At 36.3% G+C, this 21,804-nt stretch overlaps 1 protein-coding gene across 1 annotated transcript; it reads right to left on the minus strand.

Annotated features, from left to right (window-relative positions):
• Window positions 1-8,864: 8,864 nt before the first annotated feature.
• Window positions 8,865-17,402, minus strand: LOC131068005 (vegetative cell wall protein gp1). Its single transcript, XM_058003195.2, has 3 exons — window positions 15,902-17,402; window positions 10,488-10,650; window positions 8,865-9,406 (listed from the first exon to the last, which is right to left on the minus strand). Exons 1-3 carry the CDS (start codon window positions 17,174-17,176, stop codon window positions 9,183-9,185), a joined length of 1,662 nt encoding a protein of 553 aa, XP_057859178.2. The 5' UTR covers window positions 17,177-17,402; the 3' UTR covers window positions 8,865-9,182.
• Between the last annotated feature and the right edge of the window lie 4,402 nt (window positions 17,403-21,804).

The raw sequence follows: 21,804 nt of genomic DNA on the forward strand, positions 1-21,804 counted from the left end.
TAACAAAAGGTTCCAACACACTAATGAAAGGTTCCAATGCGCTAAAACAGTTTTTTCGCGTGCTTGCAATCTTCCTCCTGCATCAAAAATGATATGTTTAATGGGGTTAAGCCCCATGGTGGGCTCCAGAAATATGTGCGGGAAATGAGGGCGACATAAACATGAAAGTCAGTTTCAAAGTGTCCACACATCAATGAGACTCTTGGTGCAAATTATGGGAACTATATTGAATAGCTCAACTTCTCAAGGGATGTCCCATTGTTCTCTATCTCACAGGATCCCTGAAGTCAATGTATTTGCTCTCAAATCACTGAGCAAAGTGACTTAGGAATGACAACTCCAAGAACGAGTGATATTTTATTATAAGCATGAATGCATTCCTAGATATGTATGCTATTAAATCTATGATGATTAATCTAGCATAAAGATGATGATAAGATTAGCTAATTATCCTTTCATGATTTACTAATCTAACATGGATATGCTATGATATTGAAAATGCTTATAAATGCTTAATGTGATTTAACAAAGAGAGGCTAGATGCTTAGTAAAATGACTATAAGTTAGATGCATAAGACTTGGATATATGAAAATGAGAGAATGAGAACTCTATTTATAGGGAAAATAGGGCAATGGATGGTCAAGATTGGATAATCTTCACAAGGGCCAGGATTGAAAGTTAGTCAATCCATGTTCACAATTCTCACCAATGAAATGGTGACAACTGTCAACAAGAGGTTGCTTGAGAGGAGATGAAAGAAGCATTAAATGCTTGAGAAGACATGATGGTTACCCTAGGAGGTAAGGGTTAAGGTTAGGTCAGGGTTATCCATTGGACAAAGTTTCTACCCAAGGGGTAGACTCTTGTGCAAGGGTTAAAAGGATAACCAAGGTTAAAACCATGAATGTTTGATGAGACCCTTGGTTTAAATGAGGGTTGAGCTAGAGAGAAAGTCTCTAATCATGCAAGAAAGTTGAGTTAACCATTAATGGTTATGTAAGAGCCTTAAATGGTTTGGAAGACTTTGAGAGTTAACTTGTTGAGGACATAAAGTCTTTCATGGTTTTCAAAGACTTTGGAGACTTTGAGAAGTGACTTCTCTTTGCTTAGGATTGTGACAATAATTAGGAGATGGATTAGGCTAAATTGGAAGTGATTAGAAGAATCTAGAAGGGGTTAAAGAGGCAAGTGGGAGATGTAGGAAAATGCAAGTGGAGTGAAAAGGATTTTAATTAAAATAAAATTACTTTATTTCAATCAAATAGATGCAACTTGCATAAATGCAAGTGGGGGATTTATTTATTTGCAAGGATCAATTTAATTAAATGTAAATTTAATTAAAAAGGGGGAAAGGGGAATTAATTAAATAAAGTGATTTATTTAATCAAAGGCTAAAAAAGGCTTAGGTGAACTTAATTAAATAAATTGAGTAATTCATTTAATTAAATAGATGAATGTGAATAAAATAATTAAATAGAAATTAATTAATATGGGGAATGAGGTTAAAATGAATATAAAATATTCACTTAAGAAAGTGGTCAGATTTATACGGTACAGCTAGTATTGGATCCTTTTGTTTCTACAAACATGAATGTATTCTTGTTCTATTTTTTTATGCTAATGAGATTACCTCTTTCCTTTTTAATTTCTAATTCTATCTTAAAATATTCACTTCCTAAAACTTTTTCAAATTATTCACACATTCTTTCCAACTCTCTTAATTTCTTACTTTTTCTAACCTTGTTCATAATTCTCCATCTTTATTTTCTTCCCCAATTACTCTATATTATCTAAGTGACATATGGTCAATGATTACTTAGGGGAGTTTGCCTCCTCATGAGGTCTCTTGATTTCTTGGTGTGCATCTTATAAGAATTCATTGTTTATTTCTAAGCTCACTTTAACTCTTACATTACTATTTTCCTCTCTTTTTTGTTGATTTTATTGTAGTTGTGGTCGGAATCCACAAGCCGACATTGATATCACAAAGATTGTGATTATATTTATATTATTATTATTATGAGATAATATAATTTTATTATTATGTGATAATATAATTATATTATAATTAGAATGTATAATTATTATATGATATGATAATACAATAATTATTATATTATATTAATAATGTAATAATTGGTGCCACTTGGAAGAGTGGTGACCCTTGGTGTATAGATATCTCTCACATATACATAATGAGATGTGTGATCTCATTCAATGAACAATATAACAATGGAATACAATTGTAGATTAGTATACCAGGATGCTCGAGGGAGACAATTGTGAATTGTTTATGACTGGGAGGGCAAATCAGTGCTCGTGGTTAAACAAGCACAGAAAAAAACAACATGGTATCAAAGCAGGTTCCCTACCAGCCTGTGATGTTTCAAAATATTCTACAGGAATATAATGGAAGAACATTAGCAAAATGAGAATGGTGTGCAGCATTGACCAAGACAAGCAATCTAATTAATTTAGGAGGCAAACAACACACAACAGCGATAACTAGTATCATAACGGCTATTGGAATATCATTAAAAGATCCAGTTAAGTGAATTTACAAAAGGCAATGGATGATTGAACTTTCCATTGAATCTTATGGATGTGGCGGTTTAGATATTTTGATTTCTGAGTCCAATTGGATAGCTCAATCTGAGCATTTGACCCCGAGTCAAGAATCGGTTGCATAAACTGGTGCACATTCCATATTAGAAGGTGCCACCATTAATGCAAATATATATTGGCGTGGATATTCCTCGTGCTATTAAGCAAGCAAGAATAAGAGACTAAGATGAGCAATCATTATTATTGATACTTAAGACTTAGCCTCCAATCCACCGATACCCTTATTGCTGCCACAAGAAAGATTATAGTCAACATATGAATTGTTGGTTAGTTAGGAGGCGATGCCAAGAAGATGTTTTCATCGATCAGCACTCCAACTAGTATCCCATCATTATCATCACTAAAGGATATTTGTGGATTGTCGTAAACTAATCATAGTTTGGTTATTGGAGGATGTAACCATTCAATATTATACTTATATCGATAGACAATTGAAAAAGGAAAGGAGGACATGTTCAGATTAGACACAACAACTTCACCACTCAAAGCGAATATCACCATCTTTGTGAATACCCAAATTATCATATCAAATATAGCAGCACCTTGTGATTGTTCAAGTATATCGACATCACAGACACATCACAGAATTACCATGCATTATCAGACTAGCAGGATTCGTCATTGCATAAGTCTGTTTGTCAAATTAGGAGTCAGCCTATGCAAGCAAGATCATACGAGTAATAAACATTTGTTTGCATTTTAAATATGCTCTTCTTTTGGATGTCGAATGTGTTGCAAAGAGTATCAAAAGGTTCATTGTCGAGCTTGCAAGGATGTGATTTAAGTATCTAAAGGTGGCACGATACTCAGGTGCATGCAACCGTTGTGGATTTGGAGAATCGACAAAAATGGATGCAATGATAGGAGCTGCTTCTCCATTGAAGTGTTACTAAGGACAGTGAAAAGTACAAATCTTCAGTATATCTCAACCATGTTAAAGAGATCATTAAATGGGGAATAGATTATATTTTTCAAGACATTCAATTCATCTTCTGGTGTGAATCCTCAGTGGTCGGTTGGATTAAAAGAGTCGCAGACTCATATGCCATGTGAACATCCGATGCATGGTGAGATTCCTCCAAGTTGGCGAACTAGGGGATGAAGACAAAATGAAGACAAAATCCGCAAGCATGGTGAAATTGCGATGGGTGGTAAGATTGGAAGGAGGATACAAAATTGAGATCAAGGACAAAAGTCTAAGTGAGGAATCCTGCCAAGGAGCAGATTGCGAGGGGATTTTGTTCTAAATCTCAGGATGGTCATATTCCTGTCTGATCTAGTGCTCGATCTTATGACAGTAGGTCCATGGTGGTCCTAGATCTAGCACTTCCAGTCGTATGTGGATCATACCAAATAATGAGAGTCTCTTGGATCAAGATATCTTCCATGATTGGGACCATGTGAGCAGGGTATGCTTCTGTGACAAAGGGAGCAGCTAAGAGGATGTGCTTCAGTTGACATTTGAGGATCTTGATCATATTGGTTCAGAGGGAGTGGACCATATCGAGATGGTTTCTCTAGTGATTAGTCAGAGGACTGTGATTCATGGGATGGAGTCTCGTGTATGTAGGCTAGAGGGCCTTTATGCTGACTCCTAGGTCGTGATATCCCTGAATAGATGGATACATGGTGAGCTTGGGACTTGCCAAGTATGATGCAGACTCCAACTCGGTATTTCATAATAGGACAAAGCATGTGGAAATCCAATTTCACTATGTTAGAGATATGGGGCAAAGGAATGTTATTCATTTGAAATACATTAGCACTAATGAGCAAACGACAAACATTGTCACCAAGCCTCTCTTCAGAATAAAGTTTGTGTACTTTCAAGGTAAGCTTGGTATGATGGAGAATGAAGCCCTAGCTGAGATTGAGTCTCAACATCATTGATTTAGTTACATGTTATACTAATGTATTCTTCTTTTCAAAAGATGTTTAAAGTGTAAACTCTTGATTAATGCATTTCTCTTTGAGGGAGACTTGAGGTGAAAGTCCTTATCTCCACCCTCTGATATGGTTCATGGTGGATGTCATGTGTGTGACACCATGACAATACCACGTGAGAGAGTTCATGGTGATTTTTCTTGTACAAGTGTGTTTACCCTCTGGATGAGCCATGGTGAATATCATTGTGAGGTGACAATCTCACAATGATGAACACTTGTGCATCTTACAATCATTGCGAGGTGGCGATCTCACAATAATGGTTGATATCTTGTGAGGTGATATCTATGGATATGCCATAATGGTGGATATCGTGCATCTTACCATCATTGCGAGGTGGCAATCTCACAATAATGGTTGATATCTCGTGAGGTGATATCTATGGATATGCCATAATGGTGGATATCATGTGAGGTGATATCTATGGATAAGCCATAATGGTGGATATTACATGAGGAGATATCTATGGTGGATATCATGTGAGGTGATATCCGTGGATAAGCCATAATGCTTGATATCACAATGAGGTGATATCTTTCCTTTCCACATATGGATGTAGCCATTGTGGACAATCATCACAATGAAGTGATGTAACTTATTAAAGGTTAAGAAGGATTCCTCCCTATCTAAGAGGGAGTGTTAATTTTATTGTAGTTGTGGTCGGAATTCACAGGCCGACATTGATATAACAAAGGTTGTGATTATATTTATATTATTATTATGAGATAATATAAATATATTATTATGTGATAATATAATCATATTATAATTATAATGTATAATTATTATATTATATGATAATGCAATAATTATTATGAGAAAATATAATTATATTATTATGTGATAATATAATCATATTATAATTATAATGTATAATTATTATATTATATGATAATACAATAATTATTATATTATATTAATAATATAATAATTGGTGCCACTTGGAAGAGTGGCGACCCTTGGTGTATAGACATCTCTCACATATACATAATGAGATGTGTGATCTCATTCAATGAACAATATAACAATGGAATACAATTGCAAATTGACATACCAAGATGCTCGGGGGAGAGAATTGTGAATTGTCTATGGCTGGGAGGGAAAATCGGTGCCCGTGGTTGAACGAGCACAAAAAAAAAAATTCAAAAAATTTCTACTACCTTCTATATCTTCTAATTTTACTACTTTCTCAAACCCTTCACTTCTAAATTTTATCCTTCCTTTTCCTCTTCTTCTATGATTTTATCTATGTTCCTAATTTTCCTTCTCTTCTTACTATAAAATTTAATGTTCTTCAATCATGGAATGTATGATCTTTCCTCTTACTAAGGAACTCTTAATTGTTTCTACCTAATCAATGAAACCTAAGGGTTCCCCTCTACTCTCTATTATCTATATTATCTTTCCTCTTCTACTTTTACTCCTCCCTATCCATGTTTTAGTGGTTTTAGTGACTCATCTATGTGAAAATGTCGGGCAATAGTTATCCCAACTCTATTATTCTTTCTTCCCTTAGTTTGGATGAAAATTATTTTTTATTCTCTTGTTCTATGAGATTCATGACTTTTGACAATGCAACAACTAGTCTTAGTTATATGCTTCCCCTACTAGGAGTTTTCCTTTTATTCCACACAAATGGCCTACCACACAATAATATGAACTATTGCATTCAATATCACATCCTTGGCATCTCCAATAGAATCCCCCACCTCCTGGAAATTGTTTACCCATGTCTCCTTGTTGCATTCCCCTTGCTTCACAAGCTCTTCTTCCTTACTTTCTATCTCTTTCTTATGTACCTATCTTCTTAATATTCTCCATGTAGCTCTTCTTTCTTATATTCTACCTCTTTCTCCCTATTACCTCTTCCTTTCTTCCTCTAATATCATCTCAAAACTTGTAATTATTACTTCTACTTTATGTATCTTAAATCACCTTCTCATCTTATTCACTTCAACCATCACACCTAATTTGACATTTTAGAAGTTTATCTTCACAATCAACCCCTCATTTTCCATGTTATCTCTTAGGTGCCTAGCCACCTAGGATGCTAGCTACTTCCCAATGAATAGCACCTTTATGTATAATGGACATGAGATAAGAATATTTCTCTAGTATTGTCCAAAGATTTTTCTTCTTTGGTACTAAATTAAATCAAACCTCCACCCACCCCATGTGATTATAAATTACATCAAAGTTGTTCCAAACAAATCATCAATGACACACATCCATAGGTAGTCCAATTTTTTAATATTATTTCACTTCTCGAGATTCAAAGTCATTTGTTTCTTCATTCAAAAATGCATGAAATGGTTTCCAATTTCTTCACAATCAAAGCCCAAAATAGATGAAGAAATGGACAACAAAATTATGCATCTTGTGGCCTAAAGAATTATGATCTTTGAATTTTGAATACCAATTCTTTTTGTTTTTACCCTAAAAATTGTCAAGTTCTCCTAGTAGCAACCTTCTATTTGTGTTAATGCTAGCTTCACAAAGTTGGCTTATCCCTCTCCTACTGACATTTATCAACCAATGTCTAAGGGATATCAATAAATATTGACATAAAAGTCAAGTTATAGGACATGTGAATTATGTTAAGGCTTTAGTGTGATTTACGCAACACAAAGGAAAGGAGCATGATTATGTATTTAAGTTCAATCCTTTAAAATTTAGAAGGGAGTATTATATATCGCATCCCTATAACTACCCAACAATACATAGATCTTAAATCATCATGTTAGAATAACCTAGTATTGTATTCATTATTTAATATAAGATTACATCATATATCTCTTTATCCTAAATATTGTCTTATTGTCTATTCATATATTTCTATACATTTTAAACCTTATGCATACAGATTACTTTTTTTAAGTAATGTTCTTATGTCACATTATTCTAATTCATATATAACTTTATAGTATCTCTTCATGGTAATTCTTCCTACATTTTTTTCCCTCTTCTTTTATTATTTAGTGACTTCATATGATTTATTAAATCAATCTATAATTCATCCATACTTCTACAATGTTCACAACACAACCTCCTACGTGTAATCTATTTTAGTGCTAACTCTCTCTTACTATTATGCTTCTAGAGGATATGAGAATGTTTAATTTAGTAATGACTTCCACAAACAATAAGCATATAATATTTGTATAATGAAGATAGAATAAGAATATAACACTAAATGAGATTATTATTTATGCAAATCAAAGAATGCACTCATAGAATGTCTAGTCAAGGTTATGACTCACACAAGTAGTGATTTGTTAATAACTAATCAAGATTATTTGGATTTTTAACAATTTATAGCAAATCAAAATTAATGTATAAACAATTTTAAACCTCTAGCCTTTTCCACATCTAATTTTTCTCTATAATTAAATCTTACAAAAATACTTATGTTGTAGGGCCTTTTGACTACAAATGTTTCCTAAAATTGTCCATGTAGCAATTAAATGATGTAATTTTATTGTTGTGTAAAAAAATAGCCATATTAAAGTCCAAATAGCTAAAAATGTGAACAATAAATAAACATAACTTCATTTATCATGTTCTCTTTTATTCTCAATAACATATATAGTTATATTGCAATATTTATCAGTGAATCACTATCTCAACAAAATGTATGAGCTCAATAAATCTCATTTAAAGTTTTACAATAGAAATCAAATAAAATTACAATGAATCTCATTTTTTAGTGATAAAATTCATTGGGACATGTCTTAATTTACTTGAACACGTCAATTCATATAATATCTATCTTAAACTTTACTAAATAAAATTTTAACATAAAATACATTGATGTTATTCCTCTCTCTTAAAACACCACCCAATATCCATTTTCAATTAAAACACCTCCATTTATTATTAAATCTTTTTTTTACAATATTTTATATTTATGCTTATTTCCATTGTATTTTTATATTAATTCATTTTTTAAGATATGAAACATATAACATAAGATTTCAATACATCCATAAAATTTCAATCTTTGTTATCAAAAGATGTATTACATGATGATAACCATGTAAGAAATGAATTTGTTGTGGATAAGCACGTTGTAATTAGAGTAATGTTTCAAAATGTCCCAAACAAATAGATTCACATCATGAGTCACCCATCATCATTAGGATAGATTTCATAATTCACCCACCACTCCAAAATATTTCAATATACTTAAAATAATTAGGTATACTTTGAATGGCCATAAATTATAATATTCCCCACCAAAGTAGCATGTTACTACCACAACAAAGCCAAAAGATTTTTAAAAAACCTCAAAACATGTTATGAATGCTGGAAAGTTGATCTGTATTAGCAATGTCTCTTAATGTTGACATCCACTGCAAAATATTGTGGGCAAGATGCTCCCATGATATACATCCCAACAAAATAGCTATACTTGGCAGCTATACAATGACAGTTATGTCAAATCTCTTTTGAAAATTGACTGTAAAAGATAGATGATCAGCAACACTATTTGATGTTATGTAAGGGATTTTAAGATGAAAACTTTGGTTTCCAATCTTTTAAGGTTTATTAAAGTTTATCTTCCTTCTAATTGGCTCTTGTCAGGGTGAAAGGCTTCCCCTTCTATATCAATTCAGAGTCTATCATCATCATTAGTAACTCCTGATGCTATAAGAGGAGTATAAAGACTGCTATGTCTTCCTCTAAAAAATGGGAAATCTCTTAGTTGCGGCATTCTTCCAGTACGTGCATAGAAATATGCAGCATAACCAAGTACCATGAGAATCAGAGCTCCCACTATGCATGCCAAGACCACAAATATAATTGCAACAGTTCCTAGCCCTTCATAGCCAGCTTCTGCAAGAACCACTCAAAAGACTTTATGTCAACAAGAAAACATATATTGACAAAATCGTGGAATGCTTCAAAATTCAGTGTGTTCTAAAGAAAGAAATTATATTAATCTCCATGGCTAACATTGTTGATCAATGGGACTCAAAATTAAAAGTTACAATAGCAAGTTGGAGTGCTAAAAGAAATTCCAATAAATACAAAAGTAAAGATGCCAACTACAGGGGTGAGAGCTAAGAGGGTGTACTCTGGATAAGTTAGTAAACAAAGCTATTTAATACAATATGAATGACCATGTGAAATGAAGGCTCCTCCTTCAACAAGACCCGATTATTCCAACACATGGAGGCCAAGGAGACAAAGGCTGCTTAGAAGGCTAAAATATGAATTGTTAAATCATATTTCCAGAGAGTTTCCTGACGGGGGACGGGTCTCAGGGGCCCAGGGATCAAAGGCATAAATTTGGGGACAATGAGGGGACGGTGGGGGGACGGCAGCAGAGCAGTGGTTGGGGGCCGGTGCTGATATAAAAATATAGGTGAATTGAAATCTTCAAGGCAAAATCTGCAATATGATATCTCTGTGTGTGTCTCACGAAAGGCCAAATAGTTTTCATGAAGTTAAAGGTTGCAATCAATACGTAATGGCATGTGCCATATAGCAAGCGACCCGGCAATGTCCTCGACAAAGGTGGCAGAGGTGGCAGTGCTGTCAGGGAACATTTCCTCCAAGTCCCCGAGTCTTGGACAACGTCCCCCTACAAGGGACATGGATTTTTTGGCGGGGGGGCACGCATCTCTGTGGAACACTAGGCCAGACTTAAATCTGAAAATGTTGATAGATTGAATGCATGAAGTTATCTTAAAGATATTACAAGAATAGTGACAGCAGCTAGAATCATGCTGATGTATTTGAGCAAAAGAAATGGAAGACTATTATAGTATATGCTAATCATAGCACATGATTCTCGTAAAGAATCTATTCATATTGCTGGTTTCATAGTATTTGCTAGCTCTTTTTCAGGACGAGATAAGATATTGTAACATGTTGCAAGCAAACAAACATATAAGAATGTTAAAGGATTTACCTCTGGTGACAGACAGCACGTATGTGGTAGGGGCATGATTGACTGCTCTCACATATATGTGGAATGTTACAGTTTCTCCTCTTTTGCCAAGTTTCAATGGTGGGCTCTTTTCTCCGGATTTCAATGGTACAGACTCTATGTGCAACAACAGATTCTTGTAATCCTGCACCCATTGCATTTAAGCTTTGTTGGTACTAAAATGGTTTCTGATTTATCAAAAACATATGAGCTTATGTTCATGCGGTACTATTATTTAAAAATATCACTACACGGTGATATATAAATCAAAAAAACATCTGGTAAGGAGTATTATTCCTGTGTAAATGGAATAATATTATGAACATGACAACCAAATAGAATCTAGACCTGTTTCCAATAAGAATAGTATCCTTTGTATTACTCTGAAGTTGAACTTCATAATGAATAAGAGGATTCCTCACTTGGCAATGATACAATTCAATCAAACATTCTTGGAGTTTGGCATCAAAAGCTGCAAACCACCATTATTTCTCCCTAAAAGAAGGTATAGTGAAAAAATGTATACATTTTGTAAGGGAAAGTTACTCATGGTTCAAATAGGCAATCAGCTTCCCAATGATATTACAATAAGTAAGATGTTTTAATGAGTACTGTAATATGCATTTCTTATGTAATGTTTTTCAAGTTGTCAAATTGTTGGCAACAACCTAGAATGCAATTTTCCATGTTTTTATATGTATTGTTAAAAATATAACCATTGCTTAAATGTGAATAAAGTCTAGTAACATGAAGGATCGCATTTATGGTTATCTTCTACAGGCTGACCTGTTAACGGAAACATTAAAAACATAAGCCCCTTGACTACAATACTTCATTTGAAAAATGACTTTACCAAATCCATCATCCGATTCTAGTTCCTTTAATGTTCCGGACATACATAACTATGAAACTTTCACTGTCAACGATACATCCATCCCCAGCTTTTTGCTTTCCTTAAATGCTAAGAATCTCGTATTTGTTTGTGTTAAGAAACAAGGTGAAACCACTGTAATGAAAAAACTATCCGAGGTGTATGCAAATCTGAAAATTAATTCCTTAATAGATGATTACCCTATAAATAGTAAATGTGGAGGAATAACTCGGTAAACTATAGTAACACAAGATTTGCATGGAGAAATCCTTTCAAAAAAAACTCCACTAAAAAGAGAACAAGTGTGTATCAATCCTCAAAGAGCATGGTACGATATCAATACACTTCATTCTACACTCTAATAGCATTCTGGCAACACCTATGTACTTGTAAATTATAAAATCAAACTACTATCTCATACCTCCAATACAGAGGCAAAGATGGAGACCAAAACATTGGTATCATGCAAAAACTCCATGCCCACCTTGGAGAGCATCTTCTGAGAATATTAAATTCAATAAATAACTTCACATGGACATCACATGGGCTCAAACAATGAATCCTCAAACAGAAAAAATAACCATAAAGGTATCTTTGACTCATAACTTCCTAACAGATCACATTCTTAAGTATAGCACTCCATTTTGGAGTCCACTAACTCGTGTGGGTTCCATCCATTATGACAAGATTCTCCACTCCTTCCTCTAGCACGTAGTAATGGGCATATACATTTAAAGAGTCCAACGGCACTTTAGTGCTCCACCTCTCTCATGAATGCATATAACAACTAATACCAAGATTCAAAGTGAATCTAAATTACAAATTATTTCTCCATTTACACCCTCGGCATCCAAGTACACCTTCCAAGAGTGCTGAAGATACATAAAATACCATAGGATTTGCAAGGTTAATGATGCACTATGCTCATCAATCCCTGTAAATTACCATTCTTATGTACCAATTATTCACAATGTACATTTTGCAAAGCTCAAATTGTGCAGATGCGCAATACTAAAGGACATTCCATTGATCAGGTGATAGAAATTCTTGTGAAGAGGAGCCTAGAGGGTAAAAGCAAAGTGTCTGAAATAAAAGAGATATAACATAATGGATTCTAAATACATACATCAAACTTCATAGTGTGTCACTTTCAACTATTTGTCTCATGTTAACTCACAAGGTTGAGGATCCAGTTGCTGGTTTCAACCATACGTTCTATCCTAATCCATCATAATTCCTATTTTCAGCTTTATTAATCAATACGCTCAGTTGTGGTCTAGATTTGGAGTTAATACCTTGCTAGTCACTGAAACATGGAATTGCTCATTCAGCATCTTACAATATTAGTTGGTCTTGGCCTAAAGTAGCACCTATAATCCCACCTTATAGCCTGAACTTGTTTATGTTTTGGCGTAGCCTACCTTGGATTTATGCCAGTGGAGAATTCTGGGAGACATGAAGCTTTTAAAGGATTGACGACCTACTTACAATTGGAGATTCGTATCAAAGGCATTGGGGGAACAAGTGTACCAAACGTTAACTCTCTTTGGAAATTCATCTAGATTGTTTGCATATTTTGTGTGTGAAGGTAGTTTCTTCAAGTTTGTTTAGCCCTGTCTTCTTTGTTTTGACAGATCGGTTCATTTGATCCAGGGATTGTGTTTTTCTCTTATAGATATTTTATTATTTTGTAGGCAGCTATAGGCTAAATTAATGGATTAGTTGTTTTCAAAGTTAGATATAGACCATAGGATTCACTTCATCATCATGCAGTACATGTATTCATCCAAGTTAAAGAATATCAATGCTAAAGCTTTCAATCTACACCAGGTATTGTTTGTAATTGTCGGATGTCCTCCTGTTCTTATTCCCACTATTCCTGGGTATGCAAACTTGCATAATCTTACTTCTGACCTCATATTAGTGGGTTTAATTCACATATCCTATAACCCTCATGGAAAATCTGAAGCTTGTAGATTTTCTTTTCTATTTTCTTTATCCCACATTGAAATTCATTTTTTTTATTACTTTGGGATATTATTCAGTCGTGACTAGATTTAGGATGTCTGCACCAAGTTCTTTTGTTAATCTAATAGCAGTACATGTTGAGTTCAGACCTTGGATTTATAGCTTACAGTCGCCCACCATGTGGGACTCTTTTTTCAAATTCTTTCTATTCAACGGTAATGCATATATTTAGTTTAGGATTTGATATAAGTTGGATTGACAGTATCAGTTTCATTTTAGTATAGAATTAGATCATCCTGTTAGCCACAATGGGAGGTAAAATAAAAAATGGGCTTCTACAAAATTAATGAGTAACTATTTTCCAACAAATTTTGGCATTTATTTCTATCTAGGATAAATAAGTTAACTGCCCTTTGTTCGAAAATAATTGTAAATCAAATCGCTAAGGGTAGAAAACACGAAACTAATTTATTATTGATTCCTGTCAAAGTCAAAGTTATATGCTTGTTTCTCTTCAGAAGCATATGGAGCAAAATGCCTTCAAAGATTGATCTCTTTTGTACAGGAGCTTGTAAAGTTGTGAGACAAAATCTTTCCTTCAATTAAACTTTCTATGTGAGATTAATCCATAATGCAGCTTTTCTTGAAAGCACCTTATCCAGTTTTAATTGAAATTGACTGTCAAAAATTTACCCTACCACTGAATACACAGAAACTCCATTAGGCTAATCAATCTTTTTCCCTGGGTCAACTGTTATTGCAATCCTTCAAACCTACTCTAAGTGTCACTTCATTGGGGAAGCAATAAATGGTGTTGTCTTCAAGAAGTGTGAAGAGTTAGGTTACGAGTATTGCATAGGTGCAATAAATTATATAGCCATTCATTGTCAATGATTCTTATTAATTAGCCTTAACAAGTGCATTCCTAAGTAGCAGCAAGTTGCTGTAATTTGGGCATTTAGGGCGCTGTGTTCAAATCACTTCAGAGGCGGGGATGAAGCCCCTGTTGGTGGCCTCACCAGCTAGAGCCAGTTAATGCAGGAGCTTTGTTCAATAAAAAAAAATTGCATTCCCAAACTAAGGAGCTTAAAATAAAAACATTTATGATCATTACGTGAATAAGCGAATATAGGACTAGATCTGACAAGAATGTAAAGTCAGTTAAATTTGCAGTTTTTCATCCTAATAGATAATTTCCTTTCTATTCTCAGATATGGCTCATCCAAGTGATAAACAATATGAAACACCCAGCCTGGACCTGCTAATAGAACCCGACGTAAAAAGCAGATGGCTAAGGGTAAATCTACTGTTCAAACTGAAGACATTCCTGCTAAAGGTGATGTGCAGAGCGACAAGCCAAAAGAGGTTTCCTCTGAGGAGAAATTGAAATTCCTGAACCACAAGTGGCAGGCCATTAGTGGCCTTAAGTTACTTGCTGATATGTAACCGGTTCCAGCTGTTCCCCTGTTGTTTTCTACTTTTCTTGTTTTTGCTTTGTTTCAGTCCCACTCTTGGTGAGACTCGTTCTGTTCACCTTTTGGCTGTTTTGTGATTCTGTCTGTACCCTTTCCCGTGTTTTATCTTAATCAAAATAATAATCTATATTTGCAATGCCAATGATGATGTGCACTAATCTCCCTTTTCTTCAAATGGAAATACAATTTGTTTGAAAAGCCTCACTGCCCTAGAATGGATCTAAAATTTGATATATTTCTTTTTATGAGTGACAGGTTTGTCCACTCTTTAGATTGTTGTCATTGTTCATCCCAACCTATTTCATTGCAACTTTCCACTATAACAGAAACACCTAAACATTGACCACATGCAAGTCCGTAACCTCATTCAAAAGTATTTTTAGTCATCAATATGAAATTTTTATAGATTCATATTACAAAACATCTATTTTTTCATGAAGATACAAAGTGGCTCCATTGCATGGCAGGTTCACACTGCAATACACTAAAATATTATATATTAAGAACAGATCTCTAATCATACTCCTCCAAAAGCACTCTTAAAATTTATCGTTTATGGGGTCGGCAACAGTAAGAATGATAATCAAAGCTGAGAGAATCTTGGCTTAAAAGCTAGAACAATGTAACAAGCAACAAAGATGATGTTGAGCAGTGATCATCAAAGGTGAGAAGATCCGTGTATTATGCTGTAGTTTATTAATGGTATACAGTGATTAATATATGGTGTTATAGAACCTAATTGAGGGATAATCCTGCATATGGTTTCCTCCTTTTGAGGATATATGCATTACATGTATTTGAGTGATGCAAATCTTATCATAAATGCAGGTGATAACTAAAAAGTGCTAAAAGTTAAACCATCATCGCAGACTTTGTTTGTCAGAGCAACAGGCAACATGATCTACGCTATTAGCAACCACCTAGATTCTGAAGTAAAATGCTATTACCTGGCAATGTACCTTCTAATAACTTATGCATCATGGTTGCGCTAAAAACCAGGATCATCCATTGAAACGTAAAGCTATGCAAAAGCAAACAGCAAAAGAATAAAAGATGAGATAGTTCCCATGTGACAACCATACCTCGTCATCTTCAGGAAGGTACGCAACGACAAGAAATCTTCTGACATTGGGGTCAAATGATACTTTGTAGCTGAATACAAAGGGATTGAAGTCAGGGACTAGCGATGCTCCATTTAAAACTATCAAATTTGTGAGTATTGATATTTTCGATGGAGTAGGAACTGGTGAAGGGATTGGGGTCGGAGGACTTGCTGTGGGGCTTGAAGGTGTTGGAGAAGGAGATGGAGAAGGTATGGGGCTTGAAGGCGTTGGAAAAGGAGAAGGTGTGGGAGTCGGCAAAGGCGAGGGTTGTGGTGGAGTGACAGATGGAGTAGGAGAAGGAGACAGTGAGGTTGGGACTGGGGAAGGAGTGGGTGAAGATGAGGGAGAGGGTGATTGAGAAGGAGGTTGGGGTGGAAGGGGTGGAAAGATGGGAGGGGGCAGAGAAGGGGAAGGTGATGAAAAGGGCGGAAGGATTGGAGGTGACACATGGGGTGAAGGAGATGCAGAGGGTGGAAAAGTGGGAGGTGACATAGAGGGAAACGGTGGAAAGATAGGTGGCAAAACAGAGGGAGGATTGATGGGTGGTGAAACAGAGGGAGGGAAGATAGGGGGTGGCAAGATAGGTGGCAATATAGAGGGAGGATTGATGGTTGGTGAAACAGATGGAGGAAAGATAGGGGGTGGCAGATAAGGGGAAGGGGTGATTGGTGATGGTGGGAATGGATAAGGAGTAGATGAAGGTGCTGTGGACGGGGGAAAGGAGGTTGGTGAAGGAGCGTGGGTTGATGATGGAGAGATTGAAGGGGACAAAGGGACTGTAGGTGCAATGGATGCAGAAGGTGGCAATGGAGATGGGGACTGTGCAGAGGAAGAGGGTGTTGGGGCAACAAGTGGAGGTAAATTGGGTACTGGACTAGGAGGTGCTAAAGAGGGAGATGTTGAAGATGGGGATTGGGTGGGAGTGTATTGTTCTAAAGGAGGTTTTGCTGCCCAAAAAGAAGAGGCCTGTTCTCCATTCAGTTCCTGGCCAGGCAGTAACAAATCAATCTTCTCATTTTCATCCCCTTCACCGAACATTTGAATCACAGGATCCTCATAAGTTTTTTCAGTATTAGTCCACATTAGGTTGGAAACCCGGGAAAGAAATGATGCCCTTGAAAATGGGTTTTTGTCAGAGGAATGCCCAACTGAAAAAACCGTTTCTTCCTTTTGTGGGTTTTCTGATAAACAAAAGCTCGCATACAAACAAGCAATGGCGCCAAATAGAAATACCTTAACTCTGCTAGGTGCCATGCTTGTATCAAATACAGAGGCTGTTTGCTTCACAGCATTTATGCACAAACTGTGACTGACAAAAGATGGCTTGAAAGCATTGAACTTGAAGAGTAAAGGTCAATGACAGATCACATGAAAGGTTGACGCCGGCTCCTCCAACAGATCAGACGGAATTTTTGTATCCCTCGGCCACCTTTAACTACATTGCCTTTCACGTTCTATTGTGCTTTCGTCGTTCATTTTGATTTGTATGGAGGGCATCATTTGGAAAAACATGTTCTTAATATTTCTTTTATTAAAGTGGCTAGGTGTAATGATAATGATACTCTTTAATAAAATTTGCATATTTATGTCATTTTGTTGTGTTTATTTATATATTTTTTATTTTTTTTCAAGAAATATATTGAAGTTTATATAGGCAAATAATATAATTTTGTTGTAAAAAAATAAGTTTATTGTATTTTATGTTTCATACATTTAATTTTTGCTTTATTTTTATATAGATATTATAATATATTTGTCTTATCTAAACATGATTCATGCACAAAAATTATTATAACCATTAGCTATCAAGGTTTAATGTTTGATTATTCAAGATCATTTTTGTAGCTACACACTTCCCCTAAGAGGAGGTGTCTGCCTCAGACCACCTTGGTGCACTCCTACCACTCGGCTATTCCTTCAACCGACCCCCATATATAATTTTTTCGTCCAATTCTCACACAACTGTAGCTTGGCATTAACCATTTTTCAATCACCACAACTTCCACCTGTTGAGAATAACAAGGGACTTACAACCCCAAAAGCTTACTGATCTCCCCGAGACAGCAGCCCCTTACATCCTCCCCCACTTAAAACAAGTGACGTCCTCGACGCCAGACCATTCGGCCCGAGTCTCATCCTTCGCAATATTAGGACCTGTTAAAAGTGAACTTCGGATTCACTATGCCCTGCACTTGTATCATTTTTGTCCCTGACATACTTGACACTTGCCAGCATACCCCATACTGGACTTTCACTTGCATGAATCCCATCCATGGCTAACTCGCTTTGGCAAACCCCTGAGTCCAACTCACTGCCTCTGCACTAATCTTGTGAAGACGCACTCTTGCCTCCAACTGATCTCTGCTGCTAGTCCTCAACTCAACAACATATTGCAAGAACCCAGTCCTTGACTTCTACTGAGCTGACTGCCCTTGTTTGAACATCTGTGAAACAACTCTGTGATATTCGGTTGCACCATGCCCCATACTAGCTTCTACATCTCCAAGACTCCACCGTTTGCGCCGCAACATGACAGAACACCACAAACCATGCTCACCTCTCAACTCAGCCACTAGTGCCATCCTCGATGACACCCTTGTCTTCCAACTTCAACTGCTCCTGGATCCAATCCTAGCATTCACTGAAAGACACGCCTGCTACCAACCCTTTTGTGCAAGCCCCTGGTATCTGGCCACCCTGAAGACACATACTCCACTGACCACAACACCCAACTGACTTCCCAAGTCGCAATTCAACTTTCAGCTCTCAACTTCCTTTCTATAGTGCCATTCTGATTGCCTATTGACTGACCTCGATGCGCCCAATGTCTTATCCTGTCCCCAACAACTCAACCAAAGAACAACAACCAACATACTCTTGTTGATCCACCTCTAGCTGCACATGATCCTCTTGGTACTTGTCAACCACTTTCACCTCCTTGGTGTACTCTTGCAAACCCACACCTCATGAGTCTGCCTTGGTGCGCTTCCCTAAAGACACCCATCTTGCATTGCATCCCACACATTCGGTCTGCCCACTTCAATATGATGTGCTACTTTGTTTGACTGATGCACCATCCATGGAACGCCCTGCACCCTCGATGTTGCAACCCAAAGAAACCACCAACATCATTCAGCTGACCAACCTCTTGTGCATAACGCCTCTGCAATCCACATCCAATGTGGGCAAGGTACTCACTTTCCCTTGACTTTCTCTATGACTTGGTCCCATCTCTAGTTCCCAACCTCCAAACCTAATTCGCCACCAATTTCACACCTCGGATCATGTCCTAGACACAATCCTACATCTCACTTCATAAATCTCCCTAGGTGTACTTCCCTGAAGACACCCAACTCTTGCAATGCATCCTACACATTCAGTAAACTCACTTCCATCCATTGTGCCACTTTGCCTGACTGACGCACTGTCCATGGAACACCCTGCGCCCTCGGTGTTGCAACCCAAAGAAGGTACCAACATTTGTAAGCTAGCCAACGTCTTATGCCCAATGCCTTTGCAAACCACATCCAATGTGGGCAAGGTACTGCCTCTTTCCCTTGACTTCCTTTGTGACTTTGCCCCTCACTGGCTCTCAACCATCAGACCTACTTCGCCACCAAGTTTGCACCTCAGATCATGTCCTGGACACAATCCTACACCACACTGGGAACGACCTTATGCCATCCCACAGCCCAAATTGTTACACCTCAGGTCCATCCCAGATAAGACCTTACACCACATTGTACCTTACAGCTCCATCTCGATTTCACCTCGGACCCGTCCTTGACAAGATCGTACACCACACTGCTCCTCATAGCTCCTAACCCTTTGACTGGTCTTATATGCCACTACCCTTGGACACTGCCATATCAAATCTTGCGGCCCTGCCGACTACTTCCAGCACTGAACCTAGTTCAACACCGACTCACACCTTGCCTACTTCGCTCCACCTAAACTACTAAGGTACTTCCCATGCACGATTTTCCCCACCAAGAGATCCACTCCTGATCCCTTGTCGCTCCACTAGCATAGTCCCTTTCTGATGGAACTCAGCCCTAGGCACAATCTCCAACCAGCTAACTATCACTCATGGAACTCGGCCATGGACTTCACCATCCTTATCCCTACCTGGGTTGGCCTCACACCTCATCTTTTAAAAAAATTAAATTCAAATTCAAATTCAAATGTTGGTCAACTAGCTCCCTTGATTTTCTCACGCTAGATTGAAAAAGCACACATTTGGTGTAATCCAATGCTTTGTGCTAGCAACTAAAGACATTTAATATATCCATTCAAAACGAACATAGACATTTGAACATCATTTCTCATTATAGGGCATTTAAGGAGTAATTGGTAGTGAAACGCCTAGATTTGGTGCAATAAAAGAAGTAACAAATTTACATACATCATTTATAGCCCTTGCCTATTGTATTTGAACTTCTTACATATTTCTAAGTGTTGACCTAAGAGAACAAATACCCTTATGAAACAAGAACAACCTTTATAGATATTTTTAAATACCCCCAACCCTCAACTAAAAGATAAGAGCAAAACAAAGCAAAGATATTCAAGCTAGTAGAACAAAAAATTCCATTCTATAGAGTCAAGCCCAATTGTAGAGGATTAATTCATGACCATGGACTTAACCCAAATCCACAAATGTGACCCCAAACAAAGTATGTATACAACATAGTTTATGAAGAATTGCATACATAGAGAGGCATCATTTTCTAAGCATGCATCATTCAAATTATAAATTCTTCATCATTGGTACGCATTCTTCATTCATGGAGCTAAGTATAATTACTTGTTGCACTAATTTCCTAAACTAGTTGTTGCAATGTTATCATTAAGTTGTCTAGGTTGATTTGTGCTTTATTGATTGCATTTACTTAATTAATCTAGGTTAAGCTTAAGGAAATTTTGTTTTCATTTATACTTTAGTGAACATACCTAACCTTACATGACCTAGCTTCCCTTGGGGGCTTTCCTAGATCCATTAAGGTTTTTAGATTTGTAATTTTCAAATTTGAAATCTTAATTTTTTATTGAATATTCCTATTAACTTTTGTGCTTCATTGTCTTGATATTGGTACATTACTTACCTATTGGAGTTTTTGAGCTTTGCTTAGATATCTCTTTTCCCACCCTACCCAACCTTGCTACCTCACTAGGGTTTCATTTTTAGATCTAATACACCATTAATGTTTCTTATTTTTTAATCTAGAAATGATTTACATTATTTATCATGAATATCTTATCCCCCTTCCTTCCTAGTCTAAAGTATTATTATGTCACAATACCTTATGATGACACATCTTTTTTGTTATGGCTTAGCTAATACTTTATCCATATACACACTTGATACAATTAGGGATCTTCACTCATGTAATGTTGTACCTAGTAACCACATCCCTCATACATCCCATGATAAGACTCCTTCACATACCTCTCTTGATCCATTCTTCCTTGTGGAGCCTAATGGTGTGTTCTTGATAGATACACATGGTTCACTTTCCCTCACATATGTCACTAAGGTGCCCTCTTCCTTTCCTAGTGATATACACTTGATTCGAGATTGTATATGTAGTTTCATCCCTAATTAGTGATCATTTGTATTATGATTGTACCTCTTTTATCAATTGTGATATACCTATGTATGGTGCACCCTTTTCACCTCCAAATTATGTTGGTAGTCCTCCTTCTCTATCTTGTATTTCATGGTATATTGATGATATGGTTATTTATGAGTGTAATGATAATTCCTTAACTTCTCATGATGAAGATATTTTTTTATTTAATGATAATTATGTACCATATATCCTAATAACTATACTCTAATTATAAATATCCAAGATGCCTTCTACTTGGAAAATCGTTAT

The sequence above is a fragment of the Cryptomeria japonica genome, chromosome 6 (genome assembly GCF_030272615.1).
Source record: "Cryptomeria japonica chromosome 6, Sugi_1.0, whole genome shotgun sequence".
NCBI classification, from domain to species: Eukaryota; Viridiplantae; Streptophyta; class Pinopsida; order Cupressales; family Cupressaceae; genus Cryptomeria; species Cryptomeria japonica.